The 22830-nt window shown below is 34.2% G+C and overlaps 1 protein-coding gene across 8 annotated transcripts in view; it reads left to right on the top strand.

Moving 5' to 3' along the window:
* Positions 1-22830, top strand: part of Slc44a5 (solute carrier family 44 member 5) — a 339417-nt gene that overhangs the window by 169041 nt on the left and 147546 nt on the right. For 4 of the 8 annotated variants that reach the window (XM_078026504.1, XM_078026502.1, XM_078026500.1 and 1 more), the window contains exons 2-3: positions 594-635; positions 20797-20823. The exons of 2 other annotated variants lie outside the window; for them this stretch is intronic. In XM_078026504.1, the coding sequence (XP_077882630.1) occupies positions 594-635; positions 20797-20823 (69 nt within the window). The remainder of the gene's footprint in view (positions 1-593; positions 636-20796; positions 20824-22830) is intronic. 2 more of the 8 variants (XM_078026501.1, XM_078026506.1) reach the window with 1 other exon arrangement.

Genomic DNA, 22830 nt, shown 5'->3' with positions numbered 1-22830 from the left:
GGTGAGGTTTGATGAAAATGGAAGAGTTACCAACCTAATTTCTCCACCTCCAAACCTGTACCTTCTTGCTTTTGTGTGTGTGTGGGGGGGTAACTTTTTAAGATTAAATGCTTATTACCAATGGCTTAAAGCATTAAGTACCCAATTAGCATCTGCAGGTTCCATATCAGCAGATTCAACCAAAAATGAATAGAAAATGTTACATTGCCACTCACCTATACTATATAGTTATGTCTACAATGGTTGGATTTGTCATTAATCCCTTAAAAATATAGAACTGTTTATGTTGAGTTACATTATGTTAGATACTATAAGCAATAGAGATATTTAAAGTGTAGGGAAAGATGTGTGTAGGTTAAATGCAAATGCTATGGAATTTAAAGAAACAGAGCATCCATGGATTTTGGTATCCACAAGGGTCCTGGAGCCAATCCCCTGTGAATAGTAAAAGACAACTATTTATTAGCTCAGACCTTATGTTATTTTGTTTGTGAAAGTCTGAGGACAAGGATATTTTAGAACAGGGAAAAATGGGTATAAAGCTCCAAGGTCAATGACAAGTAAAGATGTTTGCCCTTTGTGCTTTTTCGTAGAAGAGTCATCAGAAACTCCTCCCAATGAGGAAGAGGACCTTGGTAAGTCATAGTCTGAATGTTGAGTTAGTCTAAGAATCTTTCTTAATAATCTATCCATCAAGAAATACATAATCCTTTCAAATTCTAGGAACACCTAAATATTCAGGAAAGGATAATTGCAGACTACAGGCTTGTGGGATCCTTCTTTCTTTCCTGGAAGGGATTACCTTTCTTTGGAGCTGTAAAAAATTCCCAAGGAAGAACATCACACACCTTTGAGGTTTTGTTATCCAAGTTCACCCCATACATTTTATTTTTCTCATCTTCTCATATCAGTTTATGATGCGGATACGCAGGAATCTTGTTCACATCTCTTTGTGGTAAAGCTCCCACCATCAGGCTTTCATGACACCAAGTATTTTACTCAGTCTTCTTCGCTGTGTGACAGCTGGCTCTCTCCTTAGTTGGTCCCATAAGAGTTGACTCCTGGGCATGGCAGCTCCTGAAAGGTAGAAATGTAAACTCTCAAGTCCTGTTGCAGACTCACTGAATGAGAGCCTGCCTTTCCACAAGGTTCTCGGATGGCTCATGTGCAAATGTGTTTGTGCAGCACTGATTTCAAGATTTGCTCATCCTTTGTGCATCCTTAATATCCCTGAATATGAATGTGAGTACTTTATGCTGTTATTTCCAACATTCCTAGATCGCAAATACTCAACTAAGAAGGTGATTTATATATGTGATGAGAATGTTAAAAATCTATGCTATTAGCAGTTTTGAAATAATACAGTACGTTAACTACGGTCACGGTGATTGAGGTAACAGATGTGTCAATTAATAGTCTTTTTCAATGTATTCATAGATCAAAGTTTCATACTGTATTTCTTAAATAAACACAATTATTACTTGTCAATTAAAATAAATTCAAAACATATTGTTACATATGTACTTTCCTGCTTCTGTGCTCAAATCCCCTTGATTGACTGTTTAATTTTGTTTAGATTCTGTTGTTTGTTCTCACTTTGAGATAGCATTTATGGTTTCAAAATTCCAGTACAAAATTTTGTTGTTTGATCATATATGATCCTACAAGGTAGAAAGGTAGAGGCCATTTTGGAAATTTCCATTCATAATTTTCTAACCTTAGGGTTGGAAATAAAATCATGAAAGATAACCTTAGAAAAAAGTGAAAGCCAACCTCTTTGTGCTGTCAGAATTCAGTGAATTATTCTACCTCAAATTTATCATGAATCAAAATATTTTTTCTGCTTGGTATGAACTGAGTTATATTTTCATTTCTAAACCTTGTATTCTCAATCAGAATAAAGAATTAAGTCTAAGGGTGTCCATACTCATATCAAATAAAATAGACTTCAAGCCAAAGGTAATCAAAAGGGATAAAGAAGGACACTACATACTGCTCAAGGGAACCATTCACCAACAAGACAACAATCATTAATATATATGCCCCAAACAATGGTGCAGCTATGTTCATCAAACAAATTCTTATCAAGTTCAAGAGTCAAATAGACCAAAACACAATAATCATGAGTGATTTAACACACCTCTCTCACCACTGGACAGATCTTGCAAACAAAAGTTGAATAAAGAAACTATAAAACTCAATAACACAATTAATAATGTAGACTTAATTGACATATATAGAATATATCAACCAACATCAAGTGGATACACTTTTTTCTCAGCAGCACATGGATCCTTCTCAAAAATAGACCATATATTATGCCACAGGGCAACTCTTAGCAAATACAAAGGAGTAGAGATACTACCATGCATTTTATCCAATCATAATGGAATGAAATTGGAAATCAATGACAAAATAAGGAAGAAAAATTCCTACATCACTTGGAGAATGAACAATATGCTACTGAATGAACATTGGGTTACAGAAGACATCAAGGAGGAAATTAAAAAATTCTTAGAGGTAAATGAAAACACAGACACAACATATTGAAATCTCTGGGACACTATGAAAGCAGTACTAAGAGGAAAATTCATTGCATGGAGTTCATTCCTTAAAAGAAGAAAAAGTCAACAAATAAATGACCTCACACTACATACATCTCAAAGTCCTAGAAAAAGAAGAACAAATCAGCAGCAAATGCAGTAGAAGGCAAGAAATAATTAAAATTAGAGCTGAAATCAATTGAAATTGAAACAAAAGAAACAATTAAAAAATTGACAAAATTAAAAGTTGGTTCTTTGAAAAAATAAATAAGATTGACAGACCCTTAATCATGCTAATGAAGAGAAGAAGAGAGAGAACCCAAATTACTAGCATATGGGATGAAAAAGGCAATATCACAATAGACACTACAGAAATACAGAAGATAATTAGAAATTATTTTGAAACCTATACTCCAATAAAATAGAAGATAGTGAAAGCATCGATAAATTCCTTAAGTCATATGATCTGCCCAGATTGAGTCAGGAATATATACACAACTTAAACAGACCAATATTAAGTGAGGAAATAGAAGAAGCCATCAAAAGATTACTAACCAAGAGAAGTCCAGGACCGGATGGATAAACAGCTGAGTTTTACAAGACCTTTAAAGAAGAACTAATACCAATACTCTTCAATCTATTTCAGAAAATAGGAAAAGAGGGAGTACTTCCAAATTCATTCTATGAGGTCAACATCACCCTGATACCAAAACCAGACAAAGACATCTCAAAGAAAGAAAACTTCAGACCAATATCTCTAATGAATATAGATGCAAAAATCCTCAATAAAATTCTTGCGCATCTAATACAAAAACATAACAAAAAGATTGTGCACCATGATCAAGTGGGATTCATCCTCGGGATGTAAAGTTGGTTCAACATACCGAAATCAATAAATGTAATTCATCACATCAATAGACTTAAAGAACCATATGATCATCTTGATAGATGCAGAAAAAGCATTTGACAAAATACAGCACCCTTTTATGTTCAAAACGCTATAAAAACTAGGTATAACAGGAACTTGCCTCAACAATGTAAAAGCTATCTATGCTAAGCCTCAGGCCAGCATCATTCTAAACCTAGAAATACTGAAGGCATTCTCTCTAAAACCTGGAACAAGACAGGGATGCCCTCTCTCACCACTTCTATTCAACTTAGTTCTTGAAACATTGGCCAGACCAATTAGACAAATGAAAGAAACTAAAGGAATAACTATAGGGGGAAAAAAAGAACTTCAACTAGCACTATTTGCTGATAATATGATTATATACCTAGAAGACCCAACAAACTCTACCAAGAAACTTCTAGAACTAGTAAATGAATTCAGCAAAGTGGCAGGATATAAAATCAACACCCATAAATCAAAGGCATTCCTGTATATCAGTGACAAATCCTCTGAAAAGGAAATGAGGAAAACTACCCCATTCACAATATCCTCAATAAAATAAAATAAAATAAAATACATGGGAATCAACTTAACAAAAGAGATGAAAGATCTATACAATGAAAACTATAGAACCCTAAAGAGAGAAATAGAAGAAGACCTTAGAAGATGGAAAGGTCTGCCTTGCTCATGGATAGGCAGAATTAATATTATTAAAATGGCTGTATTATCAAAAGCATTATATAGGTTCAGTGCAATTCCAATCAAAATCCCAATGGCATTCCTCATAGAATTCGAAAAAGCAGTCATGAAATTCATCTGGAAAAATAAGAGACCCAGAATAGCTGAAGCAATTCTAAGCAGGAAGAGTGAAACATGTGGTATCACTATACCAGACCTTAAACTATACTACAGAGCAATAGTAACAAAAACAGGATGGTACTGGCACCAAAACAGGCTGGTAGACCAGTGGTACAGATAGAGGACACAGAAACTAACCCACAAAATTGCAACTACCTTGTATTAGACAAAGGTGCCAAAGCATGCACTGGAGAAAGAATAGCATCTTCAACAAATGGTGCTGGGAAAACTGGAAATCCGTATGCAACAAAATGAAATTGAATTTCTATCTCTCACCATGCACAAAAGTTAACTCAAAATGGAGCAAGGATCTAGGGATTAAACCAGAGACTCTGTGTCTAATAGAAGAAAAAGTAGGCCCTAACCTCCATCATGTGGGGCTAGGCTCCAACTTCTTAATAAGATGCCTATAGCACAAGAATTAAAACCAAGAATCAATAAATAGAATGGATTCAAACTAAAAAGTTTTTTCTCAGAAAAAGAAATAATATGTAAGGTGAATAGGGAGCCTACATCATGGGGACAAATTTTTACCCCTCACACATCAGATAGAGCTCTAATCTTTAGGATATATAAAGAGCTCAACAAGATAAGCACCCAAAACAAATAATTCAATCAATAAATGGGCCAAGGATCTGAAGAGACACTTTTCAGGAGAGGATATACAATTAATCAACAAATATACAAAAAAATGCTCATCATCTCTAGCAATCAGAGAAATGCAAATCAAAAGTACTGTAAGATACCATCTTACTCCAATAATAGTTGCAGCCATTTTGAAGACAAACCACAATAAGTCCTGGAGAGGATGTGGGGAAAAAGGTACACTCATACACTGCTGGTGGGACTGCAAATTGGTGCAGCCAATTTGGAAAGCAGTATGGAAATTCCTTGGAAAGCTGGGAATGGAACCACCATTTGACCCAGCTATTCCTCTTCTCAGACTATACCCAAAAAAACTAATAATAGCATACTTCAGGGATACAGTCACATCAATGTTTATAGCAGCACAATTCACAATAGCTAAACTGTGGAGCCAACCTAGATGTCCTTCAATGGATGAATGGATAAACAAAATGTGGCATTTATGCACAATGGAGTATTACTCATCACTAAAAAATAATAAGATCATGGCATTTGCAGGGAACTGGATGGCATTAGAGAAGATATGCTAAGTGAAGTTAGCCAATCCCAAAAAGACAAATGCCGAATGTCTTCTCTGATATAAGGTGGGTGACTCAAAATGGGGTAGGGAGGAAGAACATGGGAGGAAGATTACCTCTAGATAGGGAAGAGAAGTGGGAGGCAAAAGGAGGGAGAAGGGGAATTGCATGGATGGTGGAAGGAGACCCTCATCATTATACAAAATACATGAATGAAGATGTGAATTTGGTGTCAACATACCTTATATACAGAGATCTGATAAATTGTGGTATAAAGGTATATTAAGAATTGTAATGCAAACAACAACAACAATAATAAGAGAGCTCATGTAAAAAAATTTAAAAAAGAATTAAGTCTATAACAAAGTTCTCATCTTTCTGACATGTTTTTTGAGATAAATAAACCAAGGAAGAATACACATTTCACTTCTGATACAAAATAGCCTCAGGGGCCTCTCAGTGTCACCAGCTGCTGTGCTCCAGGAGGACTGAGTTAGCTCTCAATAAACACCTCTTTGCTGCTTAAAAAAAAAAAGCCTCAGGAGAGAAGTGTTGCTTCTGCTTGAATGTGTAGGAGTCAAAGAAAGGGGGAAAATCCCACACTATGGTCTTGAGATCTTGCACAACTTCTCTTTTGTCCAATAAAGTGTAAATGAGGGAACACCATGAAATCATGGCTGAATCATGACCCAGGAACTGTTGGTTTTGCATACCCTAAAAGTGCTTCTATACTGGGAGAAACACTCCCAGATTCTAAGAGTGATTCATCCTCCAGAAGTTGGGAGGGGGGAATGGTCAAACAGGAATAGCATCTGGATTTAGTAAGCTGTGCCATTTTTAAAAATTATTTATTTATTCTAATTTGTTATACATGACAGCAGAATGCATTTCAATTCATAGTACACACATAGAGCACAATTTTTTATGTCTCTGGTTGTACACAAAGTAGTCACCTGATTTGTGTCTTCATACATGTACTTAGGATATTTTTGTCCATCTCATTCCACCAGCTTTCCTACCCCTATACCCCTTCCATTCTTTTCCCTCCTCTTTACCCTATCTAAAGTTCCTTCACTCCTCCTATGCTCCCCTCATCTTCATTATGGATCAACATCCACATGTCAGAGAAAACATTTGGCCTTTTTTGGGGGGAGATTGGCTTAATTCACTTAGCATGATATTCTCCAACTCCGTCCATTTACCTGAAAATTCTGTAATTTTATGGGGCTTGAGGTGAGCCAGATCATCATGGCAAAAGAGTTTGGTGGAGGGAAGCAGCTCATATCATGATCAGAAAGCAGAGAAAGAGAGAGTGAGTACACTATACAGATACAAATGTATACCCCAACCCACACCTGATTCCCACCTCCTCTAGCCACACCCTACTACTTCAGTTATGGCCCAGTTAATCCCCATGGGGGGATGAATTCACTCACTGAGTTAAGACTTACAACCTAATCATTTCTCCTCTGAACTTCTTGCATTGTCTTACCATGAACTTTTTGGGGGATACCACATCTAAACTATAACACCATTCAATCACTGATGGACACCTCGGCTGGTGTGTAGATGGGCTGTAGTGAATGGTGCTACTGTAAACATAGGTATGCATGTGTCACTTTAGTATGTTGTCTTTAATTCTTTAGAATAAATACCAAGGAGTGGTATAGCTAGATCACATGATAACACCGTTCCTAGTCTTTTAATCCCTCCATACTGATTTCCATAGTGGTTGTACTAAGTTACCATCCCACCAACAGTGTAAAAGTGTTTCTTTTTATCCATATACTCTTCAGCAGTTATTATTGTTTGTATTCCTGAAGACTGCTATTATGACTGGGGTTGATGAGATAAAATCTCTTTTTAATTTTGATTTTCATTTCCCTAATTGCTAATGATGTTGGACATTTTTTTATATATCTATTGGCCATTTGTATTTCTTCTTTTGAGAAGTGTCTGTTTAATTCATTTGCCCATTTATTAATTGCATTATTTGATTTTTTTTGATGTAAAGTTTTCTGAGTTCTTTATATGTTCTGGATATTAATCCTTTATCAAAAGAGAAATTCTCCAATTCTATAGGTTCTCTCTTCACATTCTTGTTTCCTTTGCTGTGCAGAAGCTTTTTAATTGGATGTCATCCCATTTATTAACTCTTGACATTGTTTCCTGAGCTTAGGAGGTTCTATTGAGAAAGTCATTTCTAGCACCTATATACTGTAGTGTTGATGCTACTTTTTCTTCTAGGAGTTGCACAGTTTCTGGTCTAATTCCTAGGCTTTGATCCATTTTGAGTTGACTTTTGTTCAGGGTAAGAGATAGGATCTAGTCTAATTGTTCTACATATTGGGATTACCAGTTTTTCCAGCACTATTTTTTTAAAAGGCTGTATTTTGCCCAATGTTATGTTTTTAGCACCTTTGTCAGGATCAGATGACTATCTGTGTGGCTTTTTGTCTCTGTTCTATTCTGTAACATTGGTCTATGTCTCTGTTTTTATGTCAGAACCATGCAGTTTTTGTTGCTGTAGCTCTGTAGTATAATTTGAAGTCAGGTATTGCATTGCTTCTACCATTGATTTTTTTGGCGTAGTATTGCGGTGGCTATTTTAGTTTTTCATTCTTCAAATAAATTTTAAGATTTTTTTTAAGTTCTGTGAAGAATGTCTTTGGTATTTTGATGGGAATTGCATTGAATCTGTATATGTGTGTGTGTGTATGTGTGTATGTATATATATATATATATAAAATCTGTATATATATTTTGGTAGTATGGTTCTTTGTACAATGTTCAGTCTGTTCATGGATACGTGAACATGGATGATATTTCCATCTTTTGTGTCTTCTGAATTTCTTTCTTCAATGTTCTGTAGTTTTTATTGTAGAGGTCTTTCACCTCTTTAGTTAGATTTATTCCTAGATTGATTGATTGATTTTTGAGGCTATTGTGAATGGGATTGTTTTCCTGATTTCTTTCTCAGCAGATTAATTGTAGGTATATAGTAAAACTGTTGATTTTGTAAGCTGATGCTTTGATGAATTTGTTTATTAGTTCTAGCAGTCTCTGGTGAAGCTTTTTGAATCTTCTAAGTATAGGATCATATCATGTACAGTTTTTTTCCATTTCTCTCTTTCTCTTTTCTAATTGCTCTGGCTAGAGTTTCTAGTACTATATTGAATAGGAGTGGTGAATGTGGACATCCTTTGTCTTGTTCTGTATTTTTAAAGGAAATGATTTTGGTTTTTCCCCATACATTATGATGTTGGCTTCTGGTTTGTTGTGTATACCTTTATGATATTGGGGTAGATTCTTTCTATTCCTGCTTTCTTCAGTTTTTTTTAATCATGATTAGATGCTAAATTTTTTTTAAGATATGTTGTTTCATGTAACTAATGACACTTTGTACTATTTATGAGTTTGTAAGGACAGCCTACATTCAGCTGAGAGTATTTAAATGCTGTTTTCTACTACTAAAATAAGGAAATGACATTTTCCTTCCCATTCCTACTTTTCCCTTCTCTCTGACATCCCTGATTTCCCCCACTTTCCTACTTCATTTCTGCTTTGATCTTATAACAAACTTAACTCTTGGATGATACTCAGCTTACTGTTTGATCTCTGCAGGAAACCATATACCTGCAAATTTTTGTTTGAATATTCTGAGTACAACCCATATATAATAATCTCCACTAGGGTTGCTCTGATTTCTGCCTGAGGAATTTTGTTCCTTCTGTCTGCTCACTGCAGCCTTTGAGATTGACTTTATAGTTCACTTTTTATTCTACACTCTTTACACTTTGATTCAATATCATCTACATGATTGAGTCCAATACCTGTTCTTTCTCAAGCCTTGGCAGTTATAGGCATTGTTATTCAATTAGCACTTAGGCAGGATCTATCAAATGCCAAAGGTTTAGAGTCAGAAGAAATCTGGAAGGTCATCTTTAATCTCTTTGTTTCATAGATTAAGACATTAAAACTCAGGAGGCTAAAAGACTTGTCCCAGGTCAACAAGACTGTTGGTCCTAGACTAGGACTACACTTATGATTTAGAATCTCTGCTATTTCAATGACATGCTCTTTCACCCTTATACTTTGAATTTACAGTTTTGGGTTATGTCTAGGCTTTCATAATATTCTTAAAATTTCCCCTAACACTTAAAGATATTAACAAGGACCCTCTAACTTTTGTAAACATATAACAAGAATGCCTTAATTTGCAAAATGGATCCCAGTCTCTACCTTATTATTATTATTATTATTATTATTAATTAGAGGTTCAGGATACATACTTGCATATTAACAAAAAGTCTCTCTCCACTTGTCTGTGCTTTTTAGCCACACATTTGCATTTTATCACAGTTTGGTTTATCTGAACAACTCTGATCCTCATAGTTCTTGCACCCACACACCTGGGCACAAATAACAGTGCTACAGTGGGATTCCTAAAGGCTGCACACATATGCAGGAATGAGAAGTCTTGTCACCTTTGCTCCTCTGAGGATATCAGAGATGTCTTTTAAACAAGTAATTATTTCATGTTAGTTCTTTCTTCTCTTCAGGAACTCTTGGGAGTTTTAATAATCATTAAAAAATATTACAAATAACATTATTTTAAAATTCTTTTGACATGATACTGATAACATTTCTTATCTTGTTTGTAAGTATGTAAATCCTAATAGTGAAAGAATGAATCATTTTTTGCTTTCTTTGAAAGTCGTCCATAAAACCATAAAAATAAGAGAAGTATGGTTGCAAAGAAAATATCTATTAAAATTTAGTGTTGTTGTTAAATTTTAATGTGAATTTAACTAGAGTGTACAATTAATGTTCCATAGAGAAACCTCCTACCTGACTGTGATTGAGGTAGAGACACAGTAGACATTCAAAACATTTTCAAAGTTGTACAATATCACAAGAAAAAGTTTCCTTTAATAATAAATAAACCTTAATCCTGTACTCCTGTCTTAGAGGGAAAAAAATGAAGCATATGAAAAAGAATGAAGAAATTATGCAGAATTTATAGTACATCAGATAACAAATGAATACATGCATTATTAGAGTTTTGGGAAAAGAGAGAAAGGGGAAAGAAAATGGGTGAAAATTTTCAGAAATCTTGAGCCAAGGTATTGAATTCAGATTCATGAATCCCTAAAGTTCCTGAGAAAGATCAACCTGAAGAATTTCCTGAGACACATGATGAAATTATCAAAAGTCAGGTAAAAGAATTTTGAACACAGGGAGAGAAAAAAGATTCATCACTTACAAAGAAAGTTTCTATCAGTGAGTTTCTCAGCAGAAACTTGTAGACCAAGAGAAGTGGGATGATAAACTCAGTGGTAAAATCAAAGCAAAGTGAAATAAGAACAACAACAAACCCCTTACTGCTAACCAAGAATATCATACCAAATGGAGCTCTCCTTTAAAAATAAAGCAGAAATAAAGACATTCTCAGACAAACAAAAACTGAGTAAGTTCATCACCACTAGACATACAAGAAGTGCCAAAGGAAGTTATATATATCAAAATGACATGAATATATGAAAACATATGAAAATATAAAACTAACTGGTAAAGATAAATCTATAGTCAAATTCAGAATGCATTAACACTTTAATGATTGTATGTAAATAAATTACTTTTAATTCTAGAGTTAAAGGTAATATACCAAAGTTTTAGAAGTATAGCTACAATAATTTGTAAATTATTAGAAAATACAGAAGTTTTAGATGTAAGTATACATCTATACTTATATAGTATAATAATTATAAGTATAGTTATAATAATTGGATACACAATACAAAAGATATAATGACACCAGGAGCATAAATGTGTGTGGAAGGAGTTAAAGTATAGAGTTTTGCAAATGATTGAAGTTGTTATCAGTTTGAAATAGACTATTTAACTATAAGATGTATATTTAATCTTTATGGTAACTACAAATAAAAACCTTGTATAGATACACAAAATATAATCAGAAGAAAATGAACATACCACCACAAAATATCAACAATCTACACAGGGAGACAGAAAGAGAAAAAGAAAGGAACAAAGAAACTACAGAAGCATCATAAAATAATGAAATGACAGTAATAATTTCTTACTTATCAATAATTACTTTAAATATAAATGGATTACATTCTCTTATTAAAAGTTATAGAGCTGTTGGATGCAGTGGTACACACCTGTAATCCCAGTGGCTCTAGAGGCTGAGGCAGGCAGATTGCAAGTTCAAAGCCAGCCTCAGCAACTTAGTGAGGACCTAAGCAACTCAGTGAGAAGCTGTCTCAAAATAAAATATTAAAAATAGCTGGGGCTATGGCTCAAGTGGTAAAGCACCCTGGGTTAAATCCCTGGTGCAAAAAAAAAAAAAAAGAAAAAAGAAAATAAAAGAAAAAGAAAAAGTCATATAGCTAAACAAAATAAAAATAAAGAATCTGCAATCTAAAAAAGACTCTGTAAATTTAAGGACATACATAGGCTAAAAGTGAAGGAATGGAAAACAAATTACTAATGGAAACCAAATGACTATAAGTATATCTATACTTTAAACAAACAAAAAAAATCTTTCATTCAAAATCTGTCATAAGAGATGAAGAAGATCATTATATAATAACAAAGTAACCAATTTGTGAGGAAGACATAACAATTGTAAGTGTATATGCACTCATCATTAAGCACCTAAACACATATGGCAAATATTAATAGAACTAAAGTTAGAAATAATCAGTATTATAGCAACAGTTGGGGACATTAATACTCTCAATAATGAATAGATCATCTAGACAGAAAAATCAAAGAAGAAACAGTGGTTTGAATAACACTTGTCTAAATGGACCAATGGCCTTATATGGAACATTTCATTCAACAAGAACAGAACACATATTCTTCTCAAAAGTACATGGAACATTCTCTAGGACAGATCATATGTTGGGTCACAAAGCATGTCTCATCCAATTTTAGAAGGATGAAGAAGAAAATTATATTTATTAATGTCAAAATGATCTTCACTATTAGGTATAACTGTAATGCACTAAAATAAAAAAAGATGAAAAAAATTAAAGTAATAAATTTTAAAAGGTCGTAATTACATAAGTATTACAAAATGAATGACAGGAAAATTAGAAAATTTACAAATATCATGGGATTTTTCAGCTTCCATAATAACATAAGCCAATTCCCCTAACAAATCCCCTCTCATATATCTAAACCTATATTTGTATATGTGTATCTACAATCTGATTGGTTCTCTCTCTCTAGAGAAACCCTGATCATTCAACAAAAAAAGGACTTAAAGAAAATAATAAGAAGGAGACATTATTACCGATATCACTGAAATATAATAAATCATAAGAGTACTGTGAGTAACCACATATTGATGTTTGATAACCCAGAAGCAGTGGATATATTTATAGAAACATCACACCCTACTAAAACTGAGTAACGGAGAAAATTTGCGACCAATAATGAATAGGGATATTAAAGCATAATGAAAAAACCTCCCAATGATTAAAAGCCTAGGATCAGATCAACATCTCAAAGAAATCTCTACACCCTCATGTTCATTGCAGTGTTATTCAGTATAGCAAAGATATGAAAACATCCAAGTGTGACATACATGTGTATGTTATATGGATAACAACACACAATGGAATATTGTTCAGAATTCACAAAGAAAGAAATCCTGCCATTTGTTATGATAGGGATAAATCCAGAGAATATTATATTAGGTGAAATAAACAAGGCACAAAAATACAAGTAGTGAATGGACATAAATGTGAAATCTAAAAAAGGTTGACTAATAGGAGCAGAGAGTAAAATGGGTAGATCACAGAAATGGGGGTGGGAGCTAGGGGATGGAGAGATGTGGATTAAAGGATACATCCGAGATGAGTGTGAGATGAGTAAGTTCTGTACATCAGCAAGGTGGAGGAATATAGGCATTCATTGGCTGTAGGCCCCTCCTAGAAGTCCAACTAGCAACCCCCAGTATAGGCAAGAATACTTTTCTGAATATCCCAGATCTTGGGAGTGTGGCTAAGATAACCCCTGTATCACAGAACTAACAGCTGCATTACAAGAGTAAGAAAAATGATTTCACTGTGACCACACTGCCCCTCCCCTGATCTAGCATAGAGCCACACAAAAATTCTCCTGGGCCCACATTTTCTACACTGAGAGAAAATCTGGAGGCAGACATTCAGCTTTCCCAATATTCTGAGACACTTTGCAGAATAAACACTTTTGTCTCACCAAAGAAGGAATATAGGGGGGTATTGGCAGGACCAGAACACCTGCAGTCAGTTAGAAACAAAAAAAAGGGGTGAGGTTCCCAGATCTTTAATGTAAAGATCTTGTCAGTGGCTCTTCATTTCAGCTAATAGAGACATTCACCAGAGAAAACTAACCTACAGCATGTCTCTGTAGGAAACAACAAATCCAACAGGCTCCAGTTCCTAGCCTGCAAAACTCGAGCCTCCAATGTTCTTCTAAGACTTCCCCAGGCCAGGTTGGCTGCATCACTGTAGTGTGCTGATTTTAATCCTTTGGGTATATGTCAAGTAGTGAGATAACTGTATCCAATAGTGGTTCCATTCCAAGTGTTCTAAGGAACCCCTATACTTCTTTCCATAGTGGTTGCACCAATTTACAGTCCCAAAAGCAAGGTATGAGTGTAACTTTTCCCCACATCCTCACCAACAATTTTATTGTTACTTGTATTCTTGATAAATTGCCATTCTGACTGGGATGAGATGGAATCTTGGTATAGTTTTGATTTGCATCTGTCTAGTTGCTAGAGATGTTGAAAGTTTCTTTGTATATGTATTTTTTGACCATTTATATTTTTTCTTCTATAAAGGGCCTGTTCAGTTCTTTAGCCCATTTATTGATTGCATTAGTGTGTGTGTGTGTGTGTGTGTGTGTGTGTTAAGTTTTTTGAGTTCTTTGTATATGTCCTGGAGATAGATTAACGTTCTATCTGAAGTGAGGTGCAGGTGGTAAAGATTTTCTCCCATTCTATAGGCTCTCTATTCATGTTTTTGGTTGTTTCCTTCACTGTGAAGAAGCTTTTTAGTTTGATGCCATATCATTTATTGATTCGAATTTACTTCATGTGCTTTAGGGGTCTTTCTGAAGAAGTTGCTTCCTAAGCCTACATGGCTGAGAGTTGGGCCTACTTTTTCTTCTAATAGGCATAGAGTTTCTGGTTTAATGCCTAGGTCCTTGATCCACTTTGAGTTGAGTTTTGTGCAAGGTAAGAGATATTCAATTTCATTTTGCTGCATAAGAATTTCCAGTTTTCCCAGCACCATTTGTTGAAGAGAGGCTATCTTTTCTCCAATGTATGTTTATGGTGCCTTTGTATAGTATGAGATAACTATTTGTGTGGATATATCTCTGTGTCTTCTATCCTGTTTCATTGGTCATTATGTCTGTCTGTGTGCCAACACCATGCTGTTTTTGTTATTGTAGCTCTATAGTATAATTTAAGGTCTGGTATTGTGATGCCTTCTGTGTCACTTTTCTCCCTAAGAATTGTTTTGACTGTTCTCAGCTTCTTATTTTTCCAAATGAATTTCATAACTGCTTTTTCTATTTCTATGAAGAATGTCATTGAAACCTTAATAGGAATTGCATTTGATCTGTATAGTGCTTTGGATAACATGGCCATTTTGACAATATTAATTCTGCCTATTCAAGAATATGGGAGGTCTTTAGGCACTTGTTTTGAAAAGATAAAATCAGTGAACTCTTAGACTAAGAAGAAAAGAGATCAGGCACAAATAAATAAAATCATCATGAAAGATGGGAAATTACAATACAACAAAATTCAAAGAAATCATAAGAAATACAAAGAATCAGAAGAACTACTACTACCAGCAACCATCTGCTAACACATTGGATAATAGGAGAAAAGGATAAATTCCTAGACATATGCAACCTACTATGGATGAGTCAAGAAGAAGTAGCAAACTTGAAGAGACTGATAATGAGATTGAATAATTAATAAAAAAAATCCATCAAACAAAAACTCAGTGCTGTATGGTCTCATAGCTAACTTTTACCAAAATTTTGAATATCCATCTTTCTAAAACTCTTCCAAAAATAATGAAGTGGAAGGACTACTTCCAATCTCATGTCATGACCTCAGCATCATCCTGATACCAAAACCATAAAAATAAAGTACAAGAAAAAAAATTGTAGACTGGTACTTATGATGAACATAAATGCAAAAATCCTCAACAAAATATTTGCAAACTGAATTCAACAACACATTGAAAAAATCATCCACTATGATCAAATAGCATTTATCTCTGAATACTGAATTCAACAACACATTGAAAAAATCATCCACTATGATCAAATAGCATTTATCCCTGAATACAAGGATGGTTCAACATATGCAAATCAAAAACTGTGATAATCTCATGAACAGGGTGAAGGATAAATGCCATATAGTCACCAATAAGTGCAATAGATGAAAAAAAAAGAATTTTAAATAATTTGTTACCCTTCATGATTAAAAACAAAACTGTCAACAGATTAGATATTTAGAGAATGTACCTTGACACAATGAAGGCCATGTATGACAAACCCACGGTTGACATCATACTCATCTATGAAAAGCTGGAGCTTTCTTTAAAATTATAGATAATAAAGAATGCCCACTCTCACCCATTAATTTTCAACATAGCGCTGGAAATGTAGTCAGAGCAATGGGATAAGAGAAAGAAATAAGAGCCATTTTAATAGGAAAGGAAGAAGTGAAATTGTCTTTGCTAGCTGGGCATGGGGGGTGCACTTTATAATCCTAGCAGCTCAGGAGGCTGAGGCAGGAGGATTGTGAGTTCAACGCCAGCTTCAGCAAAATCGACATGTTAAGCAATGCAGTGAGACCCTGTCTCTAAATAAAATACAAAATAGGGCTGGGCATGTGGCTTATTGTCACGTGCCCCTGAGTTCAATCCCTGATACCCAAGGGGGGAAAAATAGAAAAGAAATTGTCTTTGCTGGTAACATGACCTTGCATATAGAAAACTGTGAAGACTCCACCAGAAAAATGTTAGAACATTTGAACAGAATTCACTAACATTGTAGAAAATAAATTAACATACAAAATAATTAACATTCTTGCACACTAGTAACAAACTCTCTGAAAAGAAAACAAAACAATCTATTTACAATGGCAACAACAATCAAAAACCACTTAGGCATAAATTTAACCTCAGAAATGAATAATCTGTATATTAAAAGCATTGACAAAAGTAATTAAAGAAAACACAAATAAATAAAACATATCATGTGTTTATAGATTATAAGAAATATTAAATTTTTTATACCATCCAAAAGTGATCTACAGATTAAATGTAGTTCTTATCTAAATTCCAGTGTCATTTTTCAAAGGAACAGAAAAAATAATCCTTAAATTTGTCAAAACCACAAATACCTTGAAAAAAAATTCTTGAGCAAAAAATTCAAAGTGGTAGGCATCACCCTCCTTGATTTTGTAGTTATACACCACATAATGACATTTTGGTCATCAATGGACACATATATATGATGGTGGTCCTATGAAATTATAAGGAAACTAAAAAATTCCTATCACTAGGAATTCATAAAAATTTCCAGGAATACATAGCTGAAGAAGAGGCAAGAGAAAAGGAACTCAAACTTATATCAATAGCAAGAAAACAACCCAACTAATAAATGGGCAAAGGACTTGTACAAATATTTCTCAAAGAAAACATAAATTTTCACCAAGTATATGAAAAAAATGTTCATTAGGAGAATACAAACTAATATTGCAGTGAGATGTCACCTCACACTTGTTGGCTATTATCAAAAAGATGAAAGATACATATTGGCAAGGATGTGTAACAAAGTGAACCCTGTACATTGTTGGTGAGGATGCTAATTAGTGTATCCACTAAAGAAAATGCTGTGAATGTTACAAAAAAAACTAAAAATATAATTATCATATGATCCAGCAATTCCTCATCCTGGTACATATCTAAAAGAATTAAAATCAATAAGTCAAAGAATTATCCACATTTCCATGTCCATTGCAGTCTTATTCACAGTTGCCATGGTATAGGATTAACCTGTGTCATTGACAGATAAGGAGGTGCAGACAATATGGTGTACACAGTAGAATACTATTTGGTTTTAGAAAAAAGGAAATTCTGTAAATTTCAACAACATGGATGAACCTAAAGGCATTAAGCAAAGTGAAGTAAGTTGGACATAGGAAGACAACTACCACATTATCTCCTTATATTTGCATTCTATAAAAACAAATTTATAAAGTAGAGGGTGGATAGAGGAGGATAGAAAAGAGATGGAATGGTAAGCTGCTGTCAAAGGATACAAGGTTTTAGTTACACACAAGAGATAATTTTTCAGATCTACACAACAAGGTGACTGTAGTCAATAATGATGTACTGTATATTTTAAAATTTCTTAGCAAGGTAAATCTCAAATGTTTTACCACAAAAAATGATAAACAAGCTGAATATGTTAACTAGTTTGATTCAGTCATTCCACATTGTATATATACATCAAAACATCACTATGTACCCCATAAATGTACACAACTATGACTAGTCAAAGTAATATTAATTTTAAAATAAAGTTAGTTCAATTTCAAAAATCAATGAATATGTTCTGGGGATATAAAATATGGCATGGTAATTATAGTTAAAATACTATATTATGTATTCTAAATTTATTAATGGAGTAGATCATTAAGTGTTTTCAACACACACAAAAACTGATAACTGGGTGAGGTGACAGATAGTTGGTTTGGTTGTGGCAACCATTTCACAGTGTATATGAATATTAAATCATTACATTGTATACCTTAAATATCTAAAAATTTTATTTGCCAGTAAACCGTAATAAATCTGGAAAAAATTCAAATAATAATAACAATACAAAACTTGTTTTTTCATGCCATAATCATATTACATGAAGTCTTATATATGTAAAGTATAGCCTTCGTATGACAGTAGCTAAGGGTAATTTATCTACCAAATATGGAGTAAATACTTTTTTAGATCCACATGTTCACTGTATTTTTTATTCATTTGTTTTTATTAGTTTTACATGGCAGTGGGATGTATTTTGTCATATTATACACATATGGAGTATAACTTCTCATTCTTCTGGTTGTATATGACATGGAATTACATTGGTGGTGTATTCATATGTGCATATAAGAAAGTAGTGTTGGATCCATTCTACTATCTTTCCTATTCCATTCCCCCTCCTTTCCCTTCATTCCCCTTTGTCTACTCCAAAGTATTTCTATTCTTCCCTAACTCCCCCTTATTGTGAGTTAGCATCTACAAATCAGAGAGAACATTTGGCCTTTGATTTGGGGAGGATTGGCTTATTTCATTTAGTGTGTTATTCTCCAATTCCATGCCTTTAATAGCAAATACCATAATTTCATTCTTCTCTATGACTAATAGTCCATTATGTATATATAGTATATTTTCTTTATCCATTCATTGGTTAAAGGGCCCTAGGTTGGTTCTGTAACTTGGCTATTGTGAATTGAGCTGCTATAAATATTGATGTGGCCAAGGAGTTGGAAAACTGAGTCAAATTGTGGTTCCATTCCAAGTTTTCTTAGGAATCTGCATATTGCTTTCCATGTGTTTGTACCAATTTGCAATACCACCATTGTATGCATGTACCTTTTTCCCACCATCCTTGCCAACATTTATTGTTGCTTGTATTCTTCATAATTGCCATTCTGATTGGAGTGAGATGAAATCTCAGTGTAATTTTAATTTGAATTTTTCTAATTGCTAGAGATGTTGAACATTTTTCATATATTTTTTGACCATTCATATTTTTTCTTCTGTAAAGTGCCTGTTCAGTTCCTTTGCCCATTTATTAATTGGGTTATTTGTGCTTTTTTTGGTGTTAAGTTTTTCAGTTCTTTATATTTCATGGAGATTAATGCTCTATCTGAGGCGCAGGTGGCAAAGATTTTCTCCCATTTTGTAGGCTCTCTCTTTACACTTTTGATTGTTTCCTTGCTGTGAAGAAGCTTTTTAGTTTGATATACCAACCTTTTTGTTGATTCTTGGTTTACATCACTTTCAAGTACTTGTCTGATGGAGAAACTTGGCTGCCCAAACTCTTGCCTGTTTTTCTGTTCTACTTTTCTCTATATATGTTTACTAAGTTTGTCAACTATGAATATAGAATGAGATCAAGTAGTTTCTAGAATGAGATCAAGTAGTTTATAGGATAACAAGCTTTCCTAAGCAATAGCATAAGATTACAGGATTTTCTCTGTGTGCGTGTATGTGCATATGTGTGTGTGAGTGACATTGAAGATGGACAGAACCAGAAACAGATTAGTGCAAAAGCTGTATTGAATTTTAAAGGAGTTATTTTTCAAAATTTCTTAAATTCTGGAACAGTTTTTCTAGAAACAGACGTGGCATGTAAGTTCTTGAAATGCATTTTGAGAGCACAAATAAAGTTTCAAATCAGTAAGAAAGTAAAGTCTAGCTATCTGAATGTGTCTTCAGCTGAAACTAGTGATGACCATATTTATCCATTTCCCTGCTGTATGGTATATGCTCTCTTTCCCTGACACACTGAATTTCACCATCTCAGGTTTTTCTCCCTCCACCTTTTAGGAATAGTCTCTCTCCCTTCTTTCAGCAGCTATCTTTCATGTTACGTCTTTTGTGAAGATTTTACTGGTTTCACAAATGAATAGGAACTACCCTTCCCTTGCATTTTCTGAGACCTTGTTATTCTCCTCTTGGAGCACTCTGAACTCTTTTTTCTATTGCAGTAATTATACATTTGTTTATTTCTGCTTCTTTACTGGAATTATTTTTCATAAGAGAAGCTGTTTATTATATATCTTTATGTCCCTGGCAGTGCCTTGCACAGCAAATGCTCAAAGAAATAAAATCAATTCTATTCAATACTCAGAGAAACCTCTTTTAGTGGTTGAAATGAACTTAAAGGGAAGTTTTTGGCTAGGACATCTTCATATGTTAAAGGCTCTCTGTCAATAAAGTGTATTGCAAGCTGCCTGATCCTTCAAGTTCAAGAGCTGAGATATGTGAAAACACTTTATTTTGGAGAATGAAAGCCTCATCATTATACAATGTACATGAATGAAGATGTGAATTTGGTCTCAACATACCTTTTATATAATCAGAGATATGAAAAATTATGGTGTAATGCTGTATTAAGAATTATAATGCAAAAATAAATAATTTTTAAAAAGAGAAAGAAAACCTCCAGAAGCTACAGTTAAGAAAGAAAGGCATAAAGATGATCCTCTTTCTCTAACTTTTCACAGGTGAGACAACTGAAGACAAAGCGAGTGGTATGTATGGATATGGAAATAAAATAGATCTGGAGTCTTAGGAGCAAAGTGGGGAAGGAGAAGGGAAATAATTTTTGTTAAGGATCTATTATGTGTCAGGCCTCTTGCATGCATTGTTTATTATATAATCGTAAAACAGTAATCATAACACTCACATTTGTGGAAATGTCTGATACTTTTAATAAATGATTTTACATCATGATCTCTTTGATTTTCCCAACTGCAATGTAACTAGTATATGGATTATATCCAGGTTTTAACAGAACCTGAAATATAAGAAGGCAAAATGACTTTTTCAAGACTATATTTTAAGTAAAAGACAGGACTAGAATATGACATTTTTTCATCTTGTTTAGCTTTCTTTCTACTACATTGTTTATGTTATAAGCCAAACAATACAGTTTTATAATTATTTTATATAATTATCTTTGACATTAGTTAATAGCTCTTTATTTCTTCTTGTGTATCAACCCTGGTTTCATTTTATTATGAAATTTCCAGAATTAGAATATGTATATAAAATCTTTATTAAGTAAACGTAGACAATACAATAATTTAGAAGTTTTCCCCAAATTTATTACTACAAAAAAAGACACTTTATCAACCTCTCATTCATGATTCTGATAACTTAAGGTTGGGAAAAGTGGACATCGAAACATGGGTATAAAATTCAGACAAAATGGAGACATATTTCTCAGCCTTTCACTTGTTTTAATGTTTGCTGAAGCAGACAATGTAGTAGACTATTCTTAAATTGGACCGTCTCAAAACAGGAAAGAGGACCAGAAAAATGAGCTCCTTTTCACTTGAAACATAAAATTTGCCCAATGAACCTGAGTCAGATATGATATCTCAGAGTTTGGAGAATGCTTAGCAGAATGAGATGACCTAGAAGATTTTAGTGAAGAGCTCAAAAGTCGGTGGGCCATTGGCCAATCATTTAAATTTGAAAGCTCTTCTTTCTATCTTAGCTCTGGTATCTCATTCAACAGGAGGCTTTCAAAATGATTGGGAATTGGCTATAACCTGAATTATGTTCAGAATGCCTGGAGTACTCACTTGTATATAGTTGTGTTGACCTTCCCATAAAGATTCCCTCCGAGATGTACTCTCCAGTCCTCTGAGAATTTCCTATGGCATGAGAATGGTCTGGGAAATTTATGGCTAAAGAGACAGATAACTGCAGTGATTCTACAAGAAGAAGCTAAATGTGTTCTTTAGAAGTAGAAACTTTGCTCTAAAATCACATAACTAAGTTCCATTTGGATTCTAAAATATGTTATTTTAAGAACAGTAGTGAGAGAAAGGTAAAGTATTGATTGGCAGGCCTTGAAGTGAATGAAGTGTAGAAGAAGAGTCCTTGGAAACAGGTTGAGCACAGGTTCCATCTTGCCCCATATTATTCCTTCATTAAGAAGTTGAGGCTGAGGTGCTAAGTAACTCAGTGAGACCCTGTCTCTAAATAAAATACAAAGTAGGGCTGGGGATGTGGCTCAGTGGTCGAGTGCCCCTGAGTTTAATCCCTGGTACCAAAAAAAAAAAAAAAAGAAGAAGAAGAAGAAGAAGAAGAAGCAGCTAAGGCTGGAGGGGCCATCCATCCTTAACTACCAGAGCAGAGGCATGACTTGACATAAACATCACTGAAGCAGCCCCAGTGACTGGAAAGTGCTCAGGCAGTGTGCCTAATAATCCTACCCTGTGACTTCATCATCATGATGTTTCTGCAGAATGCAAGTTGGAAATCTAGCTGGCTGTCAGGTTTTTGGAATGTGAATGCAGAGCGCTTCTGCATATGTTATAGAGTGAATAAAAAGTACCAGCACCCAAAACTTTAAAATCCAGCTCTAGGATACATTGCATTATTTGCTCATAACAAATATTTAATCAGCATCTACTTTGAGCCAGACAGTATTCTGACTGGTGGGACCTCCAGTAGGGAATGAAATGGATAAAGCCTGTCCTTGTAGATCCAATATTGTAGTAGGGATGGCAGACAATGAACAAAAA

Source organism: Ictidomys tridecemlineatus, chromosome 11 (genome assembly GCF_052094955.1).
Source record: "Ictidomys tridecemlineatus isolate mIctTri1 chromosome 11, mIctTri1.hap1, whole genome shotgun sequence".
Taxonomy (NCBI): domain Eukaryota; kingdom Metazoa; phylum Chordata; class Mammalia; order Rodentia; family Sciuridae; genus Ictidomys; species Ictidomys tridecemlineatus.
The sequence above is the reverse complement of the archived record's forward strand: the minus strand, read 5'-3'. Positions and strand labels throughout refer to the sequence as shown.